The 12,655-nt window shown below is 39.5% G+C and overlaps 1 protein-coding gene across 1 annotated transcript in view; it reads right to left on the reverse strand.

Moving 5' to 3' along the window:
* CPQ (carboxypeptidase Q) overlaps nucleotides 1–12,655 on the reverse strand; it is a gene marked incomplete at its 3' end in the record, with an annotated part of 401,973 nt that overhangs the window by 78,173 nt on the left and 311,145 nt on the right. The window contains exon 6 of the mRNA XM_084230534.1: nucleotides 11,548–11,639. Within this exon, the coding sequence (XP_084086660.1) occupies nucleotides 11,548–11,639 (92 nt within the window). The remainder of the gene's footprint in view (nucleotides 1–11,547; nucleotides 11,640–12,655) is intronic.

Here is a 12,655-nt window from a genome sequence, read left to right on the forward strand (position 1 = left end):
CCATCTCTGGCTTCTGAGGGAGCTTTCTGCTGGTTTCAGGCAGTCTTTACTGAAGAAATGTCCCTGTTCTAAAATGGCGACGCGGGACTCAGTCCCTGCGCTTCAGGTCTCAGGCACACTCTTCTGCGCGCCCGGTCTGCCCCTGCCATGGGTGCCTGCTCCCTCTGTGGGCTCAGACTGCTGGTCGGAAGGGGCCTGGCGTGGGCTAACTTCCCTGCTGGCCACTGTCTCCTCCGGGAGCCTTCTGTCCTTTTCAAGCAGTCTTAAGAAATTTCCTGTTCTATGGGGTGTTAGTGACTTTTTTTTCCTGGTCGCTAGGTGGCGCCGGAGATCTCTCCTATTGTCCTTGGGGGGGCTGTTTTTCACCCCCCCACCCCGTGGGACAGGGAACAGAGCGGGAATGGTAGGGTAAACCTCAACGGCTTTGGGGTGCTGTGTCTGCCTTGTGCCCCACCGTCGTGGAGAACCCTCGCCCCGAACTTCGTGCCCCGGGTCTCAGTTCCAAAGCCCTCAGGTCCAGGACGCGGGCTTAGCCCAGTTCAGTGGCGAGGGAATGGCTCCTTTTGCACCCGCTCCCGTGCCTGGGCACCTGGTCCCTGCTTACTCAGTGAGGGACTTTCACCCCAGTGAGGGCCTCCGCGCGTCTCCCCGGAAGGCTAGGTCGCAGGAGCGGGAACCTGGGCAGCCGCGATCCCGATCCGCGTTTGCTTTTCAAGTGCGCCAAGCGCGCTGCTTTTCCGCGCAAGCTTACTGGCCGGCCTGTGGCTGTGTGCGCGTCTCCAGAGTCTCTTTGTTCTTCTCTAATGGCGCCTGGAGCCATTCGCTCACCGCCGCTGCGAATCCTGCAGGGTTCTCCATAGCTCCCGTTCACGGGGTGTGGTGGCTGCAATAGTTCCTTTCCACTCACAGTCCCGCTTGCTGCGTCGTTTGTTCTTGTTGGTCGTTTTGGTTTGTTGTTTTCCTCCTCTCTGCGGGTCGGAGAGTGCCGACTCTGTGGGTGGGGGAGGGGAGCAGGGTTCTGCGTTTTCCTCCCTTCTGGTCCTCTTTTATGGCGACTTTCTTCTTCAGGTAGTTTGCTGGAGTCGTCCGTTTATCTTCCCTGTCCCAGTTCTCACTGGGACCCGCCGCTTTTCCTCCCTATTAACTTTTTTTAATGGGAGATCTTACTCGCAGCGTCTCCTCGCCGCCATGTTGCTCCGCCCCTTCTCGGGTATCTTCAATTTTCTTTTTCTTTTCATTTCTCTTGTATCAGAGTTCGGCATACTAACTACTCCAGAGGGGTAGCTCTTGATCACAGCCACCTTTCTCTGAGGAAAAGTGAATGGAGCTACCAATCCATTGTGGTAATTACAATTTTCCAACACATTTAGAAAAGCCTGCCAGTTAAGGTACCAACAGACTGACATCTCAATTATGAAGAACATGTTAATGGTTATTATCTTTTTAAATAGCCCAATCAAAGAAAGAATAACTTAGTGTCCACATGCTTAAAATCAAGAACTAAGAACGAGTATTAAAACATCTGTTCTTTGAGGTTAGTTTGCAAATGTTTAAATTTCTCACAATTCATCTGCTCACCCCCAATTCATCTATCCTTCCTTCGTGCTTTCACATAGAAACAACTAGGGCAGGTAGGATTAAGGTACTACCTATGGAGACCTCACAGCTACCTTCTTTTGTAATTGCTCCTCCAGTATGCTAAGTTGCAACCTTAAATTAGATATCACTAAGTGGACATGACCTGGGATAGCTTATTACTTGAAAATGCTAAAAAATAGAACAGAATTAAAATGTCTGTCCCTGGATACATCCGCTAACTCTCCAAACCCATCCCCACACACCCCACTTTTTCTTAATGAAAGGAAAACAGTATGTAACCCAGCAACTACCAGGCTTATTGCTTTTTTCAATGTCTATGAAAGACTACTCTTATTTATCAATGATCATATAGGTGCAGGAGATGTGACAATGATACCTGATATCCTTTAAATATCCTGCTAGTCAAAAGTAGTCTGTTCCTATAAAACCTTCTGGAATGAAGAGGGAAGTCTTTCATGAGAGGGAAGTGGTGTAACGAACTTTTGAAAAGCAGGGGCTCTCGTAAGAAGTTGTTAAATATTTGTTGGGGAAATGGCATCTTTCAAAATTCTTGATAATTTTCTTTTCTGTCTGTAAATTTCATTAGAAAAATCTCAAGTACTGGATTTTCAGATCTTTTGAAAGGCACAAATTACTTTCTTTTAAAGGGAAAACATGAACAATTTTTACAAAGCACTTTTCCTCTGACTACAATTATGTTCCTTTCCCTTTGACCTTTCTTAATTCAAATGACAAAACATCCTGGTTTCCCTGCCATTTGGCTCTGCAGGGTATAATAAAATATTTTTCAGAGCTTTGGAGGGGAAAAATTATCCAGTTATTGCCAGTGGTGAGGGTGTCCAAAGCATGCCATACGTTCTCTCAGCCCTCAGTTAATACCTGAGAATTTCTTAAAACACATTTATAAGTACTTACAATGACACTGCCTCTAATTTCATGTGGTGGTATCTCTTATTGGACTATAGTAATTCATAAAAGCAAATTACACTCTTGTTTTAAATACTAATGGAAATTCTGTTTAATCTTAAAATAACTCATGTTATGAAACCATTTTAAGCCTTTCTTGAAAGGTCTTGTTAAGCTTTTTAAATTTGAATTGTTATTTATATGTGTTTTGCAGTATGAGGTATAAAAGCTCTTTAGAAATTTGATTCTGGGAACTCTCCTTTAAGAAAACTCTGAAACCAAAGCAGGTTAGACAAACTGCTAGTTGCCAGGGGTAACTTCAGTTTCTAGAATGAGTAATTGCAGATGCAGGACAAACACTTGATAAGAGCATGCAAGAGTTAGTTCTTCTGAAAGAAAATAAGGCTCAAAGTTCAAATCTTTCTATTAGATTCTTACAAAAGTAGATGAGTCAGAAGGACTTATAGGTATATCCTGATTGATATGTAAGTTAGAAAGCCAGACCAAAACCAACACTGTAAGGGGACAAGTGTAAACTTTAAGTCACCACAAGACTTGGGCTAGTAGTGAAATGACCCATTAAAAAGAGTTCCAGAGAAAAGCAAAAGATCATGGAAAGTGCTCAGGGAGCATTCACAGCTGCTTCCCTGAGTCTGTTTCTCTGTTCTTGTCTTGATTTTGAGACTGGAAGTAGAACAGTTTTAGTATTACCCATTGTGGCTTCTGGATACTGTTTCTGCAGAGGACAAAGTGAACTACCACCAGTAGCTGCTTTTTGGCATCCACCTTGTTGGCATCCCCAGCACTTTTATTCTGCCCATGTCTTTGCTACATCATCTTCAAGCCATTCTTTGGTTGTAGTAGTCTAAGCAAAGCATACAAAAACCACAGCAGTCAAAAGCAGAGGACACACGTCCAGAAGGGTTACTGATTACCAAAGGACATAATATTCTTGGGGTTTTCTGAGAGGATCCTCTCTTCTAGACAATAATTCAGGTTTTAAAAGAAACACTGTAGGCAAATGTAAGAATGAAAACTAGGATGTGTTTAAACAGAGTATGACAATTGTTGAGGACTAGGAAAGTTGCCAAGGTATCCTAGAGTATTCATTCCTTTAAAAGACCCATGTCTGTCTGTCAATTTATCAATAAGATAGACAGACAGATAGATACAAGAATCTATCTATCCTTGTAAAAACATATGTACCCTTTAAAATACATTTTTGATTATACTACATTTAGCTCAATAAGGCATTCTATTCCACTTTTACGAAATATTGGGAAAGTATGTTAACACCATTCTTCAGTCAAGTAACTATGGCTTTTGGCTCTCTGGTTTAAAACTAAGGGGCATATTCACCTGGTGATGGAGTGTTCTGCTGGCAAAATACCTAAGGAGAAACAAATGCCACTTCTCAACACTGGGCTTACTAATAATGGTCATATAAAAACCTACCAACATACAACTAAATGAAAGTACAAGACACTCTAAATGTTAGAATTCTACTATGTGTTACAGAACTTTTTCTTCAAAAGGTGTGACTGTGAGGGTGGAAAAGTCTTTAGAAGGAGATTTTCTAAATTTGCTCCCAGGAAGGGTTTCAAATGGGAATCAAATTATGGTTGCTAGGCCAAATTCGATCTGCTACTTTTTAAAACTAAGGTTTTATTGGAATGCTCGCATGCTCATTTGTCTAGTATTGTCTATGACCACATTTGCACTTTGATGACAGAGTTGGGTAAAGAGACTGTATAGCTTGAAAGTGTAAAGTATTTTCTGTCTGGCCCTTTAAAAAAATTTGCCCAACTCTGGTTTAGAAAGCAGAGGGGAAGAAGACAATTGCAGGCAAATTAAAAGAGCCGTGGTGATTCAAAAGTGGTTTGCTGACTTTGTAACTTCAACCCAAATATATGTGCTGAAATGATTTAATGCCAAGGGCTCTGACCCACGCAGGTCACACAAGAGCCTAAGGCATGACATCTTAGTTCAAAGTCGTGTGTCCTGGATGTTAACCGGATTTCCTCAGAGAGTTCACGCACAAATTTGCTACAGGTCCTTCCAGGTCAGATCATGACCTGTTAAGAACAGGGAGACACCGAGGTAGAAATTATTTGTACATTATAGGCACCCTCCAGTAAGTTGGTAAAGCAGGCTAGAAACAAAGTGAAATATTTCGTGGGTACAAAACCTATTTTGTGGTTTCAGGAATGGCAAATAGATGTGATAAGATGCCAGTCACATTAACTCACAGTAGATGTCAGTGTTTTGGCACTTGGTTCTCAGAACCAACTTTGAAAGGCAGTTGCCTTATTTGGGTTGGTAATGGTAGCAGAGAAGTTGGGATGTTGTGTTTAGATGTCTTGAGCTACAACTAACACTCAAGACAAACCTCACTGTGATCTGAAACCATATGGTATGATATGCTGCCCCACCACTGTCATCCTAGGAACATGGGAAGTTCCCACTGTAGTGATCAATAGCAGGTCTTTTGCTTTAAACTATTTCTTTTCTCTTACATGGGAAAAAAAAATCAAAACCAGTAAAGAAGAATCCCTGCTAAGGAAAGATGAATGAAAAAGGTGAGTAGAAGCCTGCCTACTGATGTGCAACCCCAAGGTGGCCAATGAGATTGTCCTGCTGTCGCAGGGGATATCTGGACCTCTCTACCATACATACAAAAGATACTGAAGTTCCATAGTCACAGTGGAATTCTATAAAGGAGGAAGCAAACAAATGGAAAAGACAGCCCTTTACTTTCGTTTTTCTAATAAAATCCACAAATTCTAATAAGACCTCAAAGAGCTCCCAGGTGGGCTGTAGAAATTATGTGAATGTTGGAACTACGAGGGGCTCCAGATCAAGAATGCACTATGATAAACGAAATTTAAACCAATTTCGCGATGTGCTTGACAGGCTAATGTAAATATCTATGCACTGAAAGAAAGAACACAGAATGCATACAAGCCCAGCCGTAATGATCGAGACAATAACCTCTGATTAGCACATCTATACTGCATGAAATAGTAACGATGTAAGAAAGGCCATGCTGGAGACACGGTCCAGACACAATTACGCTGAATGAGTATATCGTCAGCTCTATTATTTTTATAACCAGAATGCCAGATGAGCACAAACCTGTTCTCACTAGAGCAGCATTACGCTGGCTAAATTAACATCATTTAGAGGTAACAGAGTTGGCAAAATAAAAGTGCCTAAGAAACCCACTTGCCCAGGTAACGTGAAGAAGTCTCATAAGCCTTCCTAACAGATCCTTTAACTTGGAATGAAGTGTGAATCTATTGTGGGTTGGGGATTTGGCAAGAACTTCAGTACTAAAAGAAGCTCACAATTTTGTCTATTTACATGCTTGGAGGAAATTTTGTTTCGCAGCATGGCAACATGAGAAATTCTGACAAAATATTACACATATTCATTTTAACATTTTCTGTTTTAGAGTTGGCTAGAGTTAGGATAAATTGATGTCTTTATAATTGTCACACATCCCACCCCTCATTTCATCAGGCCTATTTAAAATATTGCCCTTATTAATGATCAGAACACAGCAGTGTTCATAATCCTTATAATTCAATTGCCAGTAGTTCGTGCAATAAATCAGGAAAAGGTTAAAATATTTTCCATGCCAGAATGGAACATATCAATCTATTTTATTTGATTACCGTGTGTAATGAGGCTTTCTCAAGGCTAGATTACCTTACTCATTATAATTATGCCAGATCATATTTTTGCTTAAAATGGGAGAGATTAAAAAAAGCCAGCAATTCGGCTGAAACTCCTCTAGGGTGTTTTTCCTCCTTGGGATATGACATCTAGCTCTCCTTCCAAGAGTAGAGAAGAGAAATACTGTTCCCTCTGAAGCCAGCTAGGCAAATGGCATCTAGTCAGCACTCAGTTTATGCCCTGATTTGAAAATTCAAATAGTCACTTATAATATTTTTAAATTTCAAAGTTGAAAGCTATTCCTACATGTAAACCCTTAAAAAAAACATGAAAGTACAATGATATCCTTCTCTATGTGGTGGCATTTCCTTCCTAGTGAATGCAAGCTAAATTCAACCAAGGTAGGAGGCAGGAAGAATGAGGACCATTAGAAGTGAAGGTGGTTATTTTCTTGGGACTCCTCAGAATCTTCAAAAAACATAAAAATGTTACACCCACAAGAATGGCCAGAGAGGCCAAATCCAACAACAGCACACATGGGAAGGGCTGGAGCCACAAGGACTGTCACGGTGCTGGTGGGAATACAGAATGGCACCTGTTAGGCAGTTTTAACCAAGCTAGACATACACCTATCATACGACCCAGCATTACTATCCCTAGAAAAGAAATACATATGTCCATCAAAAGATTAATACACAAAAATTCAGAACAGCTTTATTTATAATGACTAAAACTAGAAACAACCCCGGTGTCCATCAACGGGAGACTAGAGAAAGTGTAATATATTTATGTAACAGATAACTACTCCAATAGTAGAACCACTATTCCAACTATGCCAAGAGAAAAAGGCAATGTATGGTTACTGTGACAACATGAATCAATTCTTTGTAAATCATATTGTCCAGTGGAAGAATCCAGCCTCAATAGAGCATTCTGGATGATTCCATTTATATGAAGTTTGAGAATAGGCATAGCCTGTCTGTAGTAATAAAAATCAGGATATTAGTTACCTTTGGTAAAGTCAGAAATTAATCTGAAAGGGAAACTTCTTGGGGTAACAGGGATGATCTGGGTGATGGTTATGCAGGGGTGTACATTTGCCAAGTATATTGAGTAGTACGCTGAAGAGCTGCACTTTTTATTACCAAATACTAGTTACATCTCACTAAGACACTGTTAGCTAGAAATATTTGTTGCCAAATGAATCAATAAACATAAGGCATAAACAATACACACATAAATGATTTTCAAGTTCATGTGCTAATATGAAGAGAAACAGTTGAATGAACTTTAAAACCAGGAGAGAAAAGTTTACAACTTATCAAAATAGGTAAACTATTATTTGATAAATAAGAAAAATATGTACACATCCTTTATGAAGCTTCTGCTACAAACTGTTACAGGCATGTTGGATGGACCCTGTAATGATTTCTATTCCAGTTGACTCCAAAGTATAGTGAAACACTTAGCATTTCCTGTTTAAATTATTTTGCTTTATAACTGCTGCCAAAATGCTTACAGACTTTTTGAGTCAATGTGTGTTTCCTTGGAAAGAATGTTTTAGACATCATAATGAAGTTGCATATGAGTTTCAAAATCTATACACAGACCTCAAATAGCCTCACATATTTCACAATAATTTATTAAAGCTAGCAATTAATGATAATTTAGTATTTCATAAGAAAATGTAATTATAAAGTAGATACGACTAGAATTTTGAAAAGTGATTTGGCATATATTTTACCTTATAGCTTTAAATCACAGGTTTTATACTGTTCTATGAATCAATTAATAGAAGTAAATTGTAACAGACATATTTACTAAGAAAAATATAATGAATATTAATGTTAATTTTGTCTCCACATAAGTTTAGCTAAATGTGTCCATTAAAAGAGTTTCTATAAAACTTTCATGGTTCCCCTTACTGGTTTTACTGCTTCCCCTTATTCTTTGATGTAATTATTTCTTATAGAAGTACTATTTCAACTTTATAAAAAACAATGCAGTTGTACAACTCAATGTACCCACCTAATCCTAGTTTCCTCTTAACGGTAACTGTGGCTAATGGCGGTGAAGGTCCTTTCATACTTAAGTGAAGTGAACTCAAACTCTGGCTCTTTTTGTTAGTTACTCTCTTTCTCATACACAAACACACAGATATGTTTATAAACAAATATAAATACATATATTCTTTTCTACTTAAAAATGGGGAAAATTACACATCCTTCTTTTCTCTTTTATTTAACAATCAGTGTATCCTGAACTTTGTTTTCATGTTGGGTTCCATGTGGTTTATTACTTTTGATGGCTGCATAGAATTTCAATTTATAACAGTACCATAATTTACTCAACTGCTTCTCCTTTTTCAATTGCTTAAAGTATTCAGTGACTATGGCATTTGTGTGTGTGCATGTTTGTATCTGTGCGTGTGTGTGCTGATTGTTGAAGCTTCAACTTTAGTGTTATAGGAGGTGAAGTTTCAGGGCAATTGGTCTCTTGTGCAGCTGGAAATGTTTTGGAAGTCAGAGCATAAAATGAGAGAAAGACCTCAGAAGGAACCAGATTTCCATCAAAGGCATGTGCTTCCCTTCTACGGTGCAGAGTTGTCACTTCCAGTGGCTGCCCAGCCAGGGTCTGTATTTCTTAGTCTCTAATGAAGTAGGCTATGGAATTAGTTCCTGCCAGCGTCAGCCATTTCTGAAACTGTCCCATATAAATATGGGACAGTTTCTTCTGCCTGCCAGCTGGAAGTCAATATTGAAGGCAATACTAAAAGTCATGGTGCTTAAGAGTCCGTCACCCTGGATCACTGAATGACTATATGGAGAAAAGACCTCCTGCAGACTGGATATTAAGTGTGCAAGAAATTTTCAAGTGTATTTATTTTAGCAATTATCATCATCTTATTTAGAATAGAGGAACAGGATCCATCTATTATGACTGGAGGGAACTGGACATTGTCTGATAATTTTCTAACAATAAACAGGTCTATAGAGAAGCTCCAAGAGAATCTGATTGCCCTTCTTGTCTTGTGAAATGGATTCTGCTCTAGAGTAAGTCCTTTGAAAGTGGTGTATGATATTAAACATTCAAAATGTCTTTTAATGGCGATCTAAAGAGTTATTCCAAAAACAAGAAGCCTGTTATCCCTTTCTGGAATTTCTTCTTTTAATTCCTAATAATGCAGTTCAGAGTAGCCACCATTACAAAGACACATTTATATGAAGGCAACAAGGATATTGTTAAGATGAACCAACTCTGTTAATGTGACTGCACATCCTTTGAGCTTCTATATCTCTATGCTGTAATCTTTACATAATCTATATCTATATCTACACATCTCTATATCCCTGCTAAGCTCTTAGAAGTTTAAAATCAAGTAATTTCTAATTTCATCCATATATTTTAGTGGCTTCAATGATACTCAAAACCTTATAGAAAAATAAGCATTTTTATTCAGATCCATGAAATTTCAGTGGTTGAGGAAATTTCCAGCCAGTTCAATTGTATTTTGAATCAATTATTTTCTTGGAACAGAGTACATTATAAAGAATAAATGAGCTTCAAAACAGTTCCTTTAGGTATTCCTTTTTTTTTTATAAAGTCCAGGATGTAAAGAATCTTAAAGCTCCTCCTTAAAAATAATTCAGTTACTCTTCTTTCCCTTAGGATAAAGTGCAAACTTCTAAACATGACTTATATGTTCTTATTCAGAGTTTTGCTTACTTCTCTACTCTGTGCTCCTGCCACTAGCATGTTGCATTCTATGCACCAGTTACTCTGAATTTCTTTTAGTTTCTCCAGTGCACTGTGTTTTATTTATCTCCTTTGCATGTACAGTTTCTGCTCCAAAGTACTTACCTCCTCCCTGGCCACTCCTATTCCTTAGTTCACTTCTAGTCTCCCTTCAGATCCACACTTATAGATCTGAAGTGTCACTTATGGACACTAGCTCACTTATGGATCTGAATTGTCTTCCACACAATTTATTCTGATCACTCCCAAGGCCAGATGAAGGGAGCTTCTTATTTCTGCTATCAATACTTTATTCTTTATATTATAATTGATGTTGGGCAGTTAGTGTCCTTAACTTGCAGTAAGTGAGTATCAGTGAGATTAGGGTGAGTCTTACTACTCACATGAGACCGACAGTCTAATAAAGCACATGAAACATAGTTGGTGCTCAGAAAATATTAATTGAGTGTGGCTAAATCTAAAAAAACTCTTACTATGTTCTGAGTCTATCACAACATATTGACAATGATGTTACTGACCCACCGACCAAAGGAGACTTATCTGAAATATTTTATTCCCTAGAATCACTTGACCAAAAGAACTGAAGTAGTGAAAGAGTTGGGCACGAGGCGTGGCTTTCCTTTGTGCAGTAAATAACTATGTTCAGTTATAGAGTGAACCAAATTCATGACCTTCAACTCAATACTCTTACACTCCAACTAAAACTAACTGAAACAGGGGAATACAGACTATGTAAAAGGATTGGAAAAGATATAAATACAATTCAGAAAACAAATAGACCTCTCTAACTTTGATAGCTTAAGCATACAAGATCTGTTTCTTCTAATCTGGAGATGCAGGGGTGAGATGGGATTCTGCTTTTCCAAGAGCTATCACAGCTCAGCAGTGCACCACTGATTTGGGAATTCCTCTTTGAAATAACATTGGATTTGATCCAGAATATGTCTGAGCTTGTTGGACATTCTGCCCTCTTACAAAGGTTGCTCTTGTCATTAATCTCCCCAGCTCCCATCTTAAATGTGTCTTGTATTTTGAATCATGATCTTCCACCATCACCTTCTTGCCTCAAGCTCCACTGTAGCTTTATTACAGTCAGTGTCCAACCAAGGTGTCCTTCGCATTCCCAGGTATGAGGCATCTGACTGCTGCCAGCCCCACTGCCATTATCAATGCTCCTGGCTGACTCAGGCATCAGGATGTGACTCTCAAGTGCCTGTGCCCAGGATGATTTGGAAATGGAGGTTACAGGGGTGGGTTCAGTGAGGACAAGGATGTTTCCCTACCACTATTTCTCTGGCATGCATGATTGCAGCCCAAATAGGGAGACTTGAATAAAATGGCAGAATGGCAATTGAGATATTTCTAAAGACACAGACTGATGTAGAAACAGAAAAGCTCTCAGGTCCACTTTGATATCCTTCCACCTAGGCATTCTCCTTAATGGGCCTGGGCAAGGAGTTGTTGCCAGGGTCAGCCCTCCACAAAGCATTGTGGTAAGAGTCTTCAGTACAAGAGAGGGAATTTTTAAACCCAAAGCATTACTACTTTTTGGCTTATTTACACTGATTCCAGGTACAAATGTCCAACAATCCATGGCTGCTTTCTTACCTTGTGCATCTGATAATATTGCGAGGCACCGACTCCACCCTGCTCCTCTGCAGTCCACAGCACCAAACGCAGAGTCCTTTTGGGACGCAGCCCTAGGAAAAATAATAAAACAAAGTGATTTTTCAAAGTTAATTTTGAATTTTTAAACAACACCAAGGTCCAGTCCCTCCTCTCTATTCTGGAGGCAGGAGAGAATCAGAAGCTCTCATATTCATCTCTTGCTGGTATGGCTGCCTTTTCAGGGTATGGCCAACCCGTCAAAGGAGCATGATCAGGGCTGACCTGTAAGGCTGGTTAATGGAGAAAGGGGTCATGACAAATGTTGCCTGTAGGTCAAGAAGTGAGAACCTATATCACATCCTTAACTGGTCAATCTTGTCTGGAAGTACCCAATGGATGGCCAAGTTCATTGGGTTACAAGATGACATCTAGAAGATGCAGTTAGGAGGACTGTGGGCAAGTCATGGACCTTTCATTGGTTAATTGAACCCAATCATTTGACTCTATAAGACAATTATGTAGGGGATCACATCTGAATCTATATTCACATGGCAGTTGGCTGCCCACACTATTCTGTGAAGCATATGCAATATTTACATTTAGCCATAGTCACTCTCCTCTCCTACTTAAAAATATAAGATCATTGATGAAAATTAACTGGATGAGTATGGCGTTTTATTCACCTTATTACTGCTCAAATAGTTTTGTAGCAATTTTATTGACCTGGAATACAAATTTGTATCTTGAAGTTATTGAGATGAATGGCAGATCTGGCATGGCTGAAACCTTTTTTGAATGACTATATCTGCACTACAAGGATGCTCTGTGTCCCAAATTTAAAAAAACTAGTAAGACAATATGCTAACAGTTCTACCTGGTAGCCAAAAATTCAAACCCTTTTCGATTCTAACCTGGTAATATCATTTCTAAGAAACAACAGGCAGAGATCATGATGCTGGGTTAGGTCTTAAAGATTTATTTTTATTTATTTATGCCTACAAGAGCTGGGGTGAAAGCCAGAGGTGCGGGGCGGTGAGAGGACTCACCAGAGACAGAGTGGGGAACAGAACAGGCAGACTGACCGAAGTACACTGCTGAAGGGAGCAGC

The sequence above is a fragment of the Talpa europaea genome (genome assembly GCF_964194135.1).
Source record: "Talpa europaea genome assembly, chromosome: 3".
In the NCBI taxonomy this organism is placed as follows: Eukaryota; Metazoa; Chordata; class Mammalia; order Eulipotyphla; family Talpidae; genus Talpa; species Talpa europaea.